This window comes from Hesperophylax consimilis, chromosome 4 (genome assembly GCF_061612785.1).
Source record: "Hesperophylax consimilis isolate HC1 chromosome 4, BYU_Hcon_1.0, whole genome shotgun sequence".
NCBI classification, from domain to species: Eukaryota; Metazoa; Arthropoda; class Insecta; order Trichoptera; family Limnephilidae; genus Hesperophylax; species Hesperophylax consimilis.
Genome location: NC_142839.1, coordinates 22,995,052 through 23,010,919, shown reverse-complemented (window position 1 = coordinate 23,010,919; position 15,868 = coordinate 22,995,052). Strand labels below are relative to the sequence as shown.

At 33.9% G+C, this 15,868-nt stretch overlaps 1 protein-coding gene across 1 annotated transcript in view; it reads left to right on the top strand.

The window, feature by feature from the left end:
• The window catches only part of Gpo1 (glycerophosphate oxidase 1), a 50,461-nt gene extending 36,780 nt beyond the window's left edge, over window positions 1–13,681 (top strand). The window contains exons 5-15 of the mRNA XM_089651509.1: window positions 1,645–1,808; window positions 2,635–2,768; window positions 3,591–3,748; window positions 5,369–5,562; window positions 7,609–7,803; window positions 8,389–8,510; window positions 8,643–8,779; window positions 8,918–9,071; window positions 9,340–9,528; window positions 11,132–11,230; window positions 11,962–13,681. Coding sequence (XP_089507635.1) covers window positions 1,645–1,808; window positions 2,635–2,768; window positions 3,591–3,748; window positions 5,369–5,562; window positions 7,609–7,803; window positions 8,389–8,510; window positions 8,643–8,779; window positions 8,918–9,071; window positions 9,340–9,528; window positions 11,132–11,230; window positions 11,962–12,096 — 1,681 coding nt within the window. The 3' untranslated portion in view covers window positions 12,097–13,681. The remainder of the gene's footprint in view (window positions 1–1,644; window positions 1,809–2,634; window positions 2,769–3,590; window positions 3,749–5,368; window positions 5,563–7,608; window positions 7,804–8,388; window positions 8,511–8,642; window positions 8,780–8,917; window positions 9,072–9,339; window positions 9,529–11,131; window positions 11,231–11,961) is intronic.
• The last annotated feature ends 2,187 nt before the right edge of the window (window positions 13,682–15,868 follow it).

The window sequence follows — 15,868 nt, the reverse complement described above, 5'->3', positions numbered from 1 at the left end:
CATATGAAAAAAACGCAACGCATTTCGAGTGAGAATGAACGAGTCATGTTTGAAATTTACAATTGAAGTTTCCTCCTATGCTATTGTGAATAGATAATAATTACCTAGAATAACTATAAAATATTATGCAACATACCAACAAATCTTGCCACGAGGTTTGCATGTGATTCAAGAAATATGACACACATTCCTGTCATTAGTGAGACAATTTTGGGATGGAAGCCAAATCAGTATCATAATATATGACTGTCACACTTGGGTACCGTGACAGTTTTTTTGTTTTTCATTATTTTCCACAGTAAAAGCTTTGTCATATGCATTTTATACCAGGGAATGAGTATCTTTATCTTTTCTGTATCTTTTGCATTAGACTAACGCGTGGGCGTGGGCAGGGCCATCCCTGAACGAAACGGCGACTGGCGATGGTATAATTTTGACACCCCTTGTCAAAACCAAAATTGCTTAAGACAATCGTGTGAAGTATGAGGGAGGATGTACTATAGAAAAATCATCCTGTAGTGTATAGAATTCCTTTTCCCACAGAGTACCGAGCAAAGCGAAACTCATCCCATAATATTTGGACATGCTAGAGGGATGCACTGCGCATGCTAGCTGACAGAACTAGTACCATCTGTATTTAGTATTTCCAATTGATTTTTGTTTATAAATTTATTTGGCTGGCCAAAACCATTGGAACAATGAGACAACAGTATTAATTCATAAAACACGGTCTCTCTTTCATTAGAATAGTCAGCACGGATCAACGCCTATAAGCATCTCGTTTTACCCTGTTATTTTCTACATCTCCTTATTTCGTTTTTACATTCACATGTACATATTCACATAAAGAAACTTGTTAGTATGTACACGTTTCATAATCGAAACAGCTGGCGCCTGTAGGCACGCTGCAGTTTTCTGCATCTGCTTGTTACTCACACTTGTGAATTTTTCGTTCAAATAAAATATTACATATACCTTGGAATGATGCATAGGTACAATATAGATTGATGCGATGTGCGAGGCGAGAGCTTTATTTTTTTTTTTTCATTCTTGCATCAGCCATATTGAATGATTTGTATAGTGAACGAATGCTCCATGTTAGTTTTAGGTATTATCAACGCCTTAGCTACTCAGCTCCTTGGCTCCTTGGCAAGGTAGCACCCGGAGCCAACTGCTCCAATTGCACCTACACAGGACCGGCGTGGTTGCAAAGTCTATACGAAAGGAATTTAAAATTTGAATTCGTTCCAAGAAGAGCTAGGATATCTTGTTTGCCTCCACGAATAATGCAGCCTTAGACTAACGTAAAAGATAAAGACTTACCCCTAATCTTATATTAGAATTGCATTTCTAATTTTTTTGTATTGAAAAGCCATCTTGATATTACTCTTTTCAGGTTTTCCATGAAATTTAAAAAAAATTATTGAATTCTCTGGAAAATCAGTTGAAAAATCATGACACGCCGCTGCTGTTGGTTTGGATCATTTGAATCATTGTTTGAATGTACATTACACGGTTGTATGGTTTATGCAATTTTGCCACAACGTGCCATTTAAAATAAATGCTTTGCTGTGTAAAGAAAATAATTTTAATTTTAGTAAAAACAAAGTGTTCCATATGAATAAAAGATTTTTTATATTTCAGATATTGGCAAATCCCTTATTTCTGGTTCGGAATAAAAATGTACGATTTAGTTGCTGGCGATAGAAATGTTAAGAGTTCCTATTATCTCTCAAAGAAAAATGCTTTGGAATTATTCCCTATGCTGAAAGGCGATAAACTAAAAGGAGCAATTGTTTACTACGATGGTAAGTTAGATTTTAATAAATTGTAAGTAGGAACCTTGTTCAACTAGTAGGTAAATAAAAAAATAAGTACCGACCTAAAGGCTCTGGTATACGAGAAACTTTTTAAATCTCTTGCTGGCAATGTGTTTGTCATTGAATGTCATTTGAACACTGATAAGATTTTCATATTGTCGGGCAAGATTGTTGTGTATTGACTATTCTTGTTGCTGTAATTGGCGTGTCTTACAGGAGAGTTCATTTGACTCATGATATTACGACAAAATTGTGGGGCTATCTCCCTTCGTTACATATGTGCGTATCTTTTTGCCACCTACCTAATATCAAAAGTGTCCTAATTTCGAAGGTGATTAATAAATAATTTCGCTTCCAAGTTTATACTCCAGAGTTATTGTTGGAGATTGTATTTTTGTGTTGTGGATTTGTCTTATACATTACGGCAACCTCTCTAGATACGCTAATATTGATGGTCAAGAATTTTTAGCAATTGGCAATAATAGGCAATTTATCTTGTATCTTTTATTTACCAGCACCTTAATAAAATAATTGTAACAATCCATTGGAAATAAAACAGTTTTTCTCAAAAGTTATCAATAGTCTTGCCACTGAGAGCGCCATTCTAACCTCTCTTATAACAGTAACACATGCCTCATTTTTCAAGAGGATTAATGAGAAAAGGAGGAGGTTACATTGGAACTATTAGCGTTTTGCGTTTATGTATATTTGTCATTGAACGCTCAGATATCCAGTGAATAAACAAACTTATACATAGTATTATGTGAAAAAGGAACTGCTTTAAATTATGTATTTATATTGCATTTATTTCCAGGGCAACAGGACGATGCCCGTATGAATTTAGCTATCGCCCTAACTGCCACTCGACACGGAGCGACTGTAGCTAATCACGTTACTGTAACTAAATTACACAAAACAGATGGGAAACTTAGTGGTGCTAGATTGCGGGTATGTACTCTTAACATCAATATCATCTCGCAATATATCTTTTCTCCCAGAGGTTAGGGACTTTGTTTTTTTTTTCTTTACCAGTTTTGTGTGCTGTAAATTAGGTGCTGCACATTGTAAATTTAGAACTTACCTTTAAAATATCTTACCTTATAAATATAAAGTAATGCTTAAAAGGGATAGTTTCTTATTTTTTATGCCATAGGAGTCTGCTCCCAACCGTCTGGAGCCAGTGAGACTATGGCATCCCCAATTGGGGTATGAAGTGGGGCTGAAGGTAGTGGGCTGGGATAGGAGATGGGTTAGAGGAAGGTGCATTACCCATCTACCTACCTTTGTTTAAAATAATTATTTTTTCAATAAATCACAGACGACCTCCGTGGTCGAGGGGTAAGGCTAAGGGAAATTGAGGGTACAAACCCCGGCGTGCACAAGTAATTTTTATCTCTTTAATTTGTGTTGTTTCCCAACTTACACATTTAAAATAATATAGTATATTTCGGGCACGTTCCAAAGTGGTACTCTCAGTATCACCCTGGTGTGATACCTCCAATCAGAATTGAAACATTGCTTGAAATGGCTTTAGCCGTGTGTGGTGACCTGATCTGAATATTCGGGTACTTTCCCTCCTCTTCCCCATTTCCTTCCCCTCTCCACTATCTTCAGTCTCATAACATATCCTAATTAGGGATGCTATAGTCTCACTGGCCCCAGACGGATGTGAGCAATTACGACTCTTGTGTGGAATACACATAAAAAAGGTTCCTGCCTATTTTGTTGTTGTTGTTAGGTTATCAATTTAAATGACTTTGATCATTGTAGGATGAAATCACTGGCAAAGAATGGGACGTCAAGGCCAAGTCTATCATCAATGCCACAGGCCCCTTCACCGACACAATTAGGAAGATGGACGACCCAACTGTCAAAGAGATCTGCTGTCCTTCTTCCGGAGTTCACATTGTACTTCCAGGATACTACAGGTATACAAATTAATTATGTACTACATTAGTAATACACTTTCAGATCTACTGGAAACAATAATCATTAAGTATAAGGCTTTAAATTTTGGGGTTAGTACTAGAAGTGCCTATATATATACAGGGTGTCCGGGGGTAAAGTGCGCTAACTTCGAGAGGTGATTCTACGTGATGGTAGAAGTAAAAAATATGAATGACTTTTTTGGAAATTCTAATGATTATTTCCCATACAAAAATATTTTATATTTATTTTTCCACACAAAAATTCAACTTTTTAACCTGAGAACTACCTTAAAACATTGATTTCGAAAAAAGGGATTTAACTTTTTTACTTTTTAAATCATAAAGAATCGCCCCCCGAAGTTAGTGTACTTTACCCCCCTGGACACTGTGTTAAGTAACAGAAAGCACTGTATAATGTACCTTCTTTTTTTAATGTCATAAATGCCTACATATCCGCTCAAGTTGAATGAATTTAAGGCTTATCTAATGTATTTTTCAAACTACTGTTTCGCCATATTTTACGCCAAAAAATCAACAACCAATCGCCTTTCCTAAAAAATTAACATATTTGGAGGTCTGAAAATACAAAAAGACCATGTCTACTTTTATAAATAATAAGTTAGGTACGCTAAAAGTTTTATAACTGTATGCTTTTCTGGGAAAAAAATAAACCACACTCTAAATAAATTTAATTTCATTGTATTTGTGAAAAATCAATCAGACTTACTATACTTGTAATCTATGGTTTAGTAGCAAAATGTCAAAGCTATCGAAAACAATGTTGTCGAAACTCTTTTAGAGCCAGATTTAGCTTTAAATCAAGGCCGTCAGCTCCAAAAATATCTCAAAATCTGCAGCGAAACAAAATATTTGGAGCATGTCGTCACTGATGAAGTAAACGATAAAAGTGACATAAAATGTCAAAGAAGAATACTGAGGGTGTGAGCCAATATGCCCGCCAGGAGATTCAACATGTGCAGTCCTTCATTGAAGAAACAACTATTCCAGACATACTGCTTGAGCTTTTACACTAGACAATCCGAGTAAAGTATAACCACACATACAGGGCGCTGTTTGGCCTCCCTTGGTGATGCAGCGCCTCACAGATGTTCGCAGAGGGAAGAGGGTTTGTTGCCTTGATGCGCCACAGAATAGCCGGGACGAGTGAGCGCTACTGGAGATTGGAAAACACTCCAGGCCATCGCCCAGTAGCAGGGCGAATAGAGATAAAAATATATTACACTGGTAGTGAAAAAAATTTAAAGTATCTCGGAAGTATTTTTTTATTTATTTCATGGTCTATTTTTTTCCAGCTGACAAACCACATAAGTAGTTTAGCAGGTTTAAATGTTAATAAATAAATAAATAATAAAAAAAAAATAATAAAGGGGGTGAAAGATTACGCTTAAAAAAAAAAAAAAAAGTTTTAAATATTTGCCTGACAATATTTGAAAATCTCCTACTACTCTCCTGTGATGGAGGACTTAGCCAGCCGAGGAATTGAACATACTACGTCTGGGTGGGAACCAAACGCGATGTCAACTCAGCCACCAACCGGTCGTTAGACTAATAAAACTAATTTCAGTTCAAAACTAGTTAGATTAATAAAACTAATTTCAGCCCTGACCAGATGGGACTGCTTGATCCTTCCACTTCTGATGGGCGAGTAATCTTCTTCCTACCCTGGCAGAGACAAACCATCGCAGGAACGACCGACCTCCCCTGCAAGATCACCCACAACCCCACGCCCACAGAAGACGAAATCATGTTCATTCTGCAAGAGGTTAAGAACTATCTCAATCCAGATGTTGAAGGTACACACACCCAAAACTATATACATATATAGGGGCCGTCCTGTGCGGGCGTAATAGGTGCAGTACTTGCCAACCTAACACAGCGCAAGGCGCCGTTTGGCTCAGGGCCTTATATGTGCTTATATCACTGACACTTCAATATTTGTCATCCACAAAATGATACTGACAATGTGTAATATTATATAATATGACTTTGTGTTTAGTCAGTGGGGTCTGCTATCCACAACCTCAAAAATCCAAGCGTTTACACTGTTTGTTGTCTTAAGGACCCAAACCGTCATTAAAAGTACAGGTAAAATAGAGTTTGATAAATGATAAAATTTGTGCATTCATGAACTTTGATCATCATTTATATCCAACATAAAGTGATGGAAAACCTCTCTGGGTTAACCCTAGTTATTTTCATGTTTCTTCACTAAAAACTTTCTCAGTGGCAGTTGTAGACTTTTCAGTGAGCTAAAATATTAACACACTTTGTCCGGGAAGGGTAGTTCTACTTTTTACGCCGGTCCTGCTTGAATGGCGGAAAAGGCATTGCAGTCTGATAATTTTACATACAACTGTATGTATATGTATTTAAAAATGTGAACCAAGCCTTCCCATATCTTTAAATCGTTGTCTTTTGTACGGAAGAATATTTTATCAAAAATGTAAACTATATTTAAATCCGTAGGATGGCTAATACATCCTTCCAATTATTGCACCGGAAATTCGAAAGTTTTTTGTTTTGTTTGTAATGATTTGAGCAAAAAAAAAAAAAAAATTGTAGCGTAATAAAAAATATGTAAATTTTTTACAAATAAAACATCACTAAATGGCCCAACACTGGCTTCAACTTCAGATTATAGAGTCGTATTACAAAAGTAGACTTAATTTCAGACTACAATTTTATAGTTGGGGTGTAGTTAAAAAAATTCACCAAAATATATTTATTATTTTCAAAGATATATTTGTTTAAAAAATAAATCCATTTTTTCGAATGGGACCCTTGTTTTCGCCCATATAAAGTGTGCTAAGATTGAAAAATATGACATTATGCAACTGTAGCTGAAAATATAAAATAAAAATTTATTTAAAAAAAATAAAACACACTTTCAGGTGCACGATAACATCACAACATCAATAATGTCGTAGAAAAGTATAGAACTGCCAACTGTTTTATCTCACCAAATATTTTTTTATATTATTAACTTGGGAGTGGTCTCATTCGATTCAGCACAAACGAAAACATAGGAAACGATACCTCACTCGACCTATTTTGTAAACATGCATATTTTTTAAATTACCCCTCCCCCTTCCCCATAGAGTGGGTGTTCCACCACCTTTTTTTGGGTGGACTGTGTCTTAACCCTTAGTGAAAAGTTCCGGAAGTTCTGGAAGTACTGGAAGTTCCTTTTAACCCTTAGAAGACAGCTAATATTTTGTAAAAAACTCAATGCCAAAAATAATATTGAAAATTACATTTAAAATGATTGACAGACATCTATAATGTCAACGTTTTACTTATGAATTTTCATGGATAATATTGAAATGCATTCAAAACTTCTAAAACCTAGCTCTATACACTGCATATTGCAGTGCACCTGAAGGTAGTCATGATTTCACTGAACTGGTATTGTAGTTGGTCGTATCCTAAGTGGGCTCCGAATGAGAATTGTACTGTCCATATACATATTGGCATATATATGGTTATTTAGGACCAATTTGTTTCATTCAAAAAGCCCGAAGATATTGATCTAGTGAGTGGTTTATTTATGGCTAAAACTGACACCATCTTAGTAGAATCGGTTTTGACAGTGAATTCACATTTTTTTGGCTATTTTGTAGTGAAAAACTTTAGTAAGTTAGGTACCTAACTACCTTCCGACATTTAAAAGTAATTGGTGGGTAGGTAGGTACCTGCTCTGCACAGTGGATACTATTTTAATTTAAGTTATAGCTTTCAGAGAGTAAAAGTTTTTTTTTAGAATACTAATGATAAATACATTAAAAAAACGATGTATTAAATTTGAAATATATAACTGAAGAATATTTGTTGAATTCTAGTACGTCGTGGAGATGTCTTGTCCGCGTGGAGTGGAATTCGGCCATTGGTGTCTGACCCCAACAAGGATGATACGCAGTCTCTTGCCAGAAACCACATCGTCCACGTCAGCCCGTCTGGCTTGGTGACCATCGCTGGAGGAAAGTGGACCACCTTTAGGGCCATGGCTGCTCATGCCATCGATGCCACTATCAAATGTAAAAATATTTCAAACATAATGAGTTTTTTAGATCGAGTGTATAAAAAATTAAAACATGTCTATGATTTTTTATTGTTTTTACAGCATGTTTTGATAATGGACCAATTTGTTACCTGTGTTATCAAAATTAATTTTAAAACGCCATAAGCCTTAAGATTTATAGTACAGGCTTTTTAAAAGCACCATAAAGTGAACCAAAAACTTGAGTTGGGTCATGTCAAGAATCAGAGTAACAAAAGAGTATGTATGAGACGATGTATGAATCTGAATGAAGCAAGGAATGTGTGCCAAGGGAGATTTATTTGACGGTTTGTCCTCTGTGCCTATCCCTGATGGTTTGTTAGTTACTTTGTTCTGAGAAGGGATTAAGTCGGTAACAGTAGAGCTGTGAGTATCGAACTGAATCCATTTGAATACTAGGCGAGTGTTGTATCTACTGGGCTAATGACCTCCATTTAACAGATTATTATCTTGTCTTGAATACTAGATGAGTGTCATATATACTGGGGAATTGACCATAATTATTGCCTTAAATTTGTGGTTCCTTTCTTCTTATAACACTATTGTTTTTTTCCTATTACAGCTGCCAACTTACAACCTCTGTATAAAGACTGCCAGACGGATGGTTTCCTCATTGAAGGCGCCCATGGCTGGACACCGACCATGTATATTCGCCTTGTGCAGGACTTTGGTCTTGAATGTGAGGTATAAATTATTGGCATACATTTCAAATGCCTATATTACTTTAATCGATTTTATCCCATTTAAATGACATTATGATACTTATTGATTTGATTGTGAAAGAACAGAGATTTAATTAATTTGTATTATATCCAGGTTGCTCAACATCTGTCGATGTCTTACGGTGACCGAGCTTTTGCAGTAGCGAAATTGGCAGCTTTGACCGGTAAACGCTGGCCTATCATTGGTCGTAAAATACATCCAGAATTCCCCTACATTGATGCTGAAATCAGGTAATAAAACACTACCTGTATTACATTATTTTATTTAACCGGTTAAATAATTACTATTTTTTTAGTTTAGTTTAATAATAATTTGACTTATATTATATATACTTACTTATATTATACTTATACTTTAACTTATTTCAGATACGGAGTAAGGGAATATGCATGCACAGCCATTGATATGATTGCCAGAAGATTACGTCTCGCTTTCCTCAACGTGCAAGCAGCTCAAGAAGCTCTACCTGGAATCATTGACATTATGGCCGAGGAACTCAAATGGTCCAATGATGAGAAAAAGGTATCATCTTGAAAAGCTTACATTATTATACTAAATTAACTCGTTAACTATATGAAATGTACCACCTGGTCATACTATTGAGATAATGGTCCACAAATTATGTAAATAAACCATACCAAATTCTCTGTGCAGCACAAGCTTATCGTCCACTGATAACTCGTTCTCTGCTACCGGTCCCGAATGGGTGACCTTTCGGGTTTATCGAATCCGTTAAACTCTAAAATTAATCACTTTTGAGTTATTTACATAAGTGTGCTTTTAATTTCAGAAACAGCAAAAGCTTGCTTCAGAATTCTTGCAGAATGAAATGGGACAAATGGTCAACCGCGCCAGTAAGGATAAGTTACCGATCAACCTAACGAAAGAAGAGATTGCAACATACATTAAGAGGTTCGAAATTATCGACAAGGACAGAAAGGGATATGTTTCTATTAATGACATTAGGAGAGGACTTAAGGTAAATTATTTTTATTAATATTATTAATTATTATTATTTTTTTAAATGCATTAATTTGACAACTTTTGGTGCCAATCACGCACACACACATGGACTTATAGGCATTTCTCTGAAATTCAACAACATTACAGTAGTTAATATACACAATAAATACGGGATTTGGCTCTGTTGGTAGAGTTTTTGACTCCAGTTCCTGTGTAGGAAGGTTCAATCCACAGTCAAACCAATTATTTTGTTTTTAAGTTTTAAAAGACATTTGAAAATAGATGTAAAATAGTAAAAAAACTTTTTCATGGGTTAATTTTTTGCATACTTGGGTTACACATAACCACTATTTGAAATATCTCTATTACCATCATCAATAGCTGAAATTGTTACTTGTGCAATGATGGACGATTTAGAAAACAGAGGATTGATACCACAGTTTGGACTCAAAGCTTTGTCTATAAACTGAATTGCATTAATTAATCTTTTTATTTAATAATATAATTATTAAGTTCTGCAAGTATTTTTTGGTTTTTGTTATTGTTACAGCTGTTTCCGCTTTCAAGGCCATTTTCAAACTGTGGTTTTAGCCACGTTTAGACGACTTATTTATATGATTCTATTTTACCCCCTCCTATAAATAAGTCATAGAATCATATTCAGTCAGTGGTTGAGTGGGCATAGCGCTTGGGTCTCACCCGAGCGTTGCGTGTTCGATTCCTCGGCTGGCTAAGTCCTCCATCACAACACAAGCAACATTTTCGGCTTTCTGTGGTGGTAGTAGGAGATTTTCAAACATTGTTGGGTTATTCGTAACCTGGGAATGTTTGTCTTTCTTTTTAAAAAAAAAAAAAAAATATATATATATATAAATAAGTCTAAACGTGGCTAAAACCTAAGTTTAAAAATGGCCTTGAAAGCCGAAACAGCTGTAACAATAACAAAAACCAAAAAATACTTGCAGAACTTAATAATTATATTATTAAATTTGATTTTAATTAAATCAAAAACAATAAATTAATTAATCATAATTTTTAGATGGATTTTTGTAGATCTGACCATAGATTCAATTGAGAACAATATTTTATGTTTATTAAATTTAAACACTACGACGTTTTATTTAATTTTTTCGAATTTGTGTTATAAAATAATTGGAAATTTTAGGACATTGGAGTAAAACTAAAAGAAGAAGAAATCAAAGTATTACTAAGCGATATAGATTTTACTTACAGTGGACACATGCAACTTGCTGATTTTCTACAGGTAGTATTTAAAAACAGAAATTCAATTGAACGGGGCTTTACATGTTGTTGTCATCTTGTAAACTTTATTACATTTTATAGGAAAATACAGATCTGATATTGCACTTGAATAGAAAAATGCAGTCACAAATAATTTAACTAACACACTGACTTATTGTAGCATACTCCTTGATAAATTCACAATTGAAGGAGTTGTAAGTTAAACTTTGCATTAAATTTTATATGATTTTGATTTCATTTTATAAAATTTGAAACAAAAAATATCAGTGCAATATTGGTTTTTTTTTTTCTATGGTCTATGTTAGGTTTTTATGTGTGCGTATTGTGTCTCACGCTTTGTGTTGCATTGTCCACAGAGTACTGGCGAAGAGGTACCTGGGGAAGAGTTACATGAAATCCTCAGGGAGATAGATACCAATATGAATGGCCAAGTCGAGTTGGACGAATATCTTCAGGTTATTATTTATTTTGTGTGCTTACGCTTACTAACATTCACTGGAGAACCTTATTTCATTAGTTATGCTTACAAAATTAAAATATTTCATTGTATACCTACCTATAGTGCAAACAGCAATCAAAGCGGGTTTGGTTTACGAATTTCCGGGGTATGCATCCAAAGAAGCTGTAAAGCTGCGCATGCCCAAGAAAAGAAGGAAAAAATTATATTAATTTATTTTCTTCAATTCTTTTTTGGGGTAAGCCCAGTTTTACATCAGTTGGATATAGGTAATATTGGTTTTACATATGAAATATACATCAGTTTTTTGTTGTTGTTTTAAATAATCTTAATCTGACTCATTTTGGTAGGTATCAATATCATCGATGATATAGATGTGATAATGGACAGTGTTTCTCATCATTTTCATTATTACATTTTGTAAAGCTTAACCAAGCAGTAAATTGTTGATTGCCAGTCTGATTTACTTCACTTGTTGTTGATTACTCACTTGAAGTCACTCGCTTTCACACTATGGGAATATAAAAAAAGCTAAAGTGTAATCTTTCTTTGAATGACTGTTTCAAACATTTTAACAAACATATAATTTACTTTGTCTATCAAATGAAGTGTTGTTTTATATTCATTAAATCTCTATATTTTGTGTTTTTTTAGGTTCTCTGTATTAACTTATTACACTAATATTATGTATTATGGTTCAAGGCGATAATTTATAATTGTGTTACGCAGATGATGTCAGCTATCAAGTCAGGCCATGTGGCTTATTCAAGATTTGCAAAGATGGCCGAGATGGAGGAAGAACATCATGCCCAAGAGATTCTCAAGAAGCAGATAACAGTTGATCGCAGTGGAGGCGGTCTTTAAATTATATAAGCCAAGTTTTCGATGCTTCTCAAGCACACTTTTCAAACAGAACACAGTTTTAAATTACGTGTATTGACATGTAATGTAATTTTGAATCATTCTTTTCGTGTCTTTTCGATCAATCCCTTTCCAATAATGTATTTGAGGTCAGACGGAGTATTGATTAAATGTTCTCTTACTTAAATTATAATATGTTTATTAATTTCTTTAACGAATTTAATGCTGCATTCAGACGGGAATTGAAAGGCACTCGAGAGTCAGATTTCTAGAAAATATCAGCCACTTACACGGCAACCATTGTTTAAAGTTTTGACCGACCACTATTGGCTAGAGAAATTGATAATGTCGCATTTTTTACTTTTGTTTGAATGCAGATTTAATTACATAGTTGACTTGAGTATTAACTTATTGAAGTACAAATATATTATGTATTGATTCACAATCATTTTTACATAAAGGTTGTGATCTTTGTTTTATTGACTTGGTAAACTAACATTTATTTGCGAGGATTTGCTTATTGATTTTGCTCCAGCACAAACATAATAGATTTACTTACAGAAATGGATTTACAGCTATCGTAAGTAATATTGAAAATAAATTAAATGGACAAAAATATCAGTTTGTTTAGATTTTTGTGTTAGAAATAAAATTTCAACAAAAAAAGAAGTTTTACAAATTGAGAAGTTACAGCACCTCCATGATAAAAAGGACATTATTATTATGTAGATAAAATGAATTTTGATATAAATTGTATTATTATTGAAAAGACAATATCTTATAACTTAAAAATGATAATTTCAAAATTCCACTGTGTTTAACATAGTTATTTTAATTATTCAGTTATTTTCTAATATATTATTTGTAAGTAATACATATTAAGTATTGAACTTTTGTTTAAATATTAATGAAAATGCTGTTTCAACGTGATGAAATAAATATCAAAGTAATTAAAAAAAAAAATCTCCTTTTGATTTTTATGCTAGAGTATACAATAGGCAGGGCTGGCCTAGTAAAAAGCACAAGGGCGTTTTAATAGGTGTTACGTATTATCATCATCTTGGCAAGTTGTTGCCTGGAGCGGACTGCCCCAATTGTGCCTGCACAGAGCTGGCGCTGACAGTAGGTACTTATGAAAGATCAACTGGGTTGTAGAGAATATGAAAAAACCATTCTGAAAATGACCATTTTTTGTAAATCCCAAAATTCTGTCTTTCTATGAGATTTGATTATCATTAATTGAAGATAGAAATTTCTTTTGGAAAATATGTGTTTTATACTACGGAAATGTATTATAATAATAAGTGTTGGCCTTATACACGGACTTTGGAATTTATCAGTGTATTATTAGAATCTATATAACTACTCAAACTCGTCCCTAGGCATAGGGCCGCCCTAAAGTTGCCTTGTTTATTGCCAGAGGGCAGATCTGGCTTTCCTACCTTACGAGAATATTATATAAGTATCATTATTTAATGCAACTACCGCACAATCTTCATGCATCTTCATCAATTTTATGTATAAATGTTTAAATAAATTTCGTGTACACTTAACTATGAATGTTATTTAATAAATATATTTAAAAACATATGTCCATTTTATATCATTTTGTTAAAAAAACGTGTTTGAAATATGCCACGGTGTATGGGTAAGAATTTGATACATGTTCCAATTCAGATCTCGCAGGATATGTTAACAAACATAATAGATTACTCAGGTAGAATGATATATTTAAAATATGATATTTGTCAGAAACATATTTCAAATTTAGAATTAACAATATCATCTTGCAACTTATTTTTCCTATATTTTTGGCATCTACCTTTTTAAATGGAAATAAAGTTTATAATGAAATTGGTTTGTAATTTAGATAATGTCTTGGATAAACAAATCCGATTTTTATTTATTACGCTTAATAAATAGGTCCCAATGGTCGAGTAGTTAAGACGCCTGTCCCGGTAAGACAAGAGATCCTGGGTTCAATTCCTAGTTGTGACCGTTATCTTTTTATTTTTCTGTGTCTTGTTCTGTTTCATGTTTCGTTTAGATTTATTAGTATTCTTCTTCAATGATATATTAAACTGATCGGTGTAACCTTCAAAATAAGCTAAAAAGAAAAAGTTGTTCCTCAAATATATGCATTTTAAAATAACAGATTTGTTGTTTTGGCGCCAATTATAAACGTCTTCTTTACCTTTCATTTTTTTTATCACCAATTTTTCTAGGGGAGGGGGGGTAGCTGTTCATATATAAATTACTTAATTAACTCAAACTAACATCCTAATAATCTATTTAGTGGAGATAAATAGTTGTTTTTTGTAGTAATTGTTGATACCAAGTGTAATTTCTAGAATCTGTGCCTACATCGCGTACAAACTTTGCAATTGAAAGTAATATATTTTTTTACATGCGGCGTCTAGGGGAATAATTACCTTCGATTATTATAAAGTTTCGAAACAGATAGATTCGATTATCAAAATGTTTCGACTATGCCCATCACCACAGCCATAAATAAACCACTCCCCAAAAATAAACCATTCTCCCGCAGCCATACAGAGCCATCATAAATAAACCATTCTCCTGAGCCATACTATGAAGTGGTATACACATAAATAAACCAATCAGTATACACATAAATAAACCAGTCACATATACATAAACCTGTGGTATATTTATGACAGAGTTGCCAATTCGTGGGGAATTCCTCAAATTGATAGGAATTTCTAAGATTTTTGCGGAATTGGGTATTTTGTATGGAAAATGCAGGGTTTCTGAGCATTTATTGATACTAATTTCATTAGAATTTAGTTCATTTTATAGGTAAGGATAGGAATATGAACATCTATTGGGGTATTTTAGACTACAGCTAATACATAAATTTTCAATCTATGAATTAGAGGTGGGTCCTGTGAGTATTTTTCGTTACTGGGTACAGTGAATTACAGGTACAAAAAATACCGGTTACAAAATACTCAAAAGTATTTGATACCGACTTGAGGATTGATTGATAATAAGTCATTTGTAAAATGTACTCAGATAATTTCTGCCCACAACGATTTTCCACAAATTTTCTAAATTATTCGAATCCGTGGGGGGGAGGGGGTAGTTAAAGAATTTCTGAAGGAAGTAATTCCCCACAAAAAATTATATGGGGGGGGGAGAGAACTTCTCTAACTTTGTTAGAGAATTTCTGTGAAAGGTTATTACCCAGAAAAAAAATACAATATCTGATTCCTCACAGTAATTTTTCTGATCTATTGGAAGGGGGGGGGGGTAGCTACGAAATTCCCTGTCAAAGATTCCCCTCATTTTTCCTATTAAAAATACCTGCTAAAAACGGCTGTTACGTATTCAATAAATGCACCTTTTAAAAATACCTGTGAGTAATAAATACTTCGTCCCAGTATAAAATACTTGTGAGTATTTTCGAACCAGGTATTTTGGAGATTTGGGTAAAATTTCGATCGCGCTGGCCTCGCTTATTATGAATATTTTTTAGATAAAACCTTTAGATTCACCTTAATTACTGTACGACACAACTTTTAGCTTTCGGGGCGGTGGAAAATATTGCAATAAAAATTTCAATTAGGTACGTAAAATTAAAATTAGCTTTCGTTTTGTGAAACGAGACCGTCCATTTTCAAACTTTATTTGTTTATTGTCAAATGTCATTTTGTTTTGTTGGTATTTCTGTTACTATAGGACGAAACGAACGACTAGAAGTAGCTAGAGACAATCGCGCGGTCGTTTTTTTAATGTTAAAAAATTCCGTCAT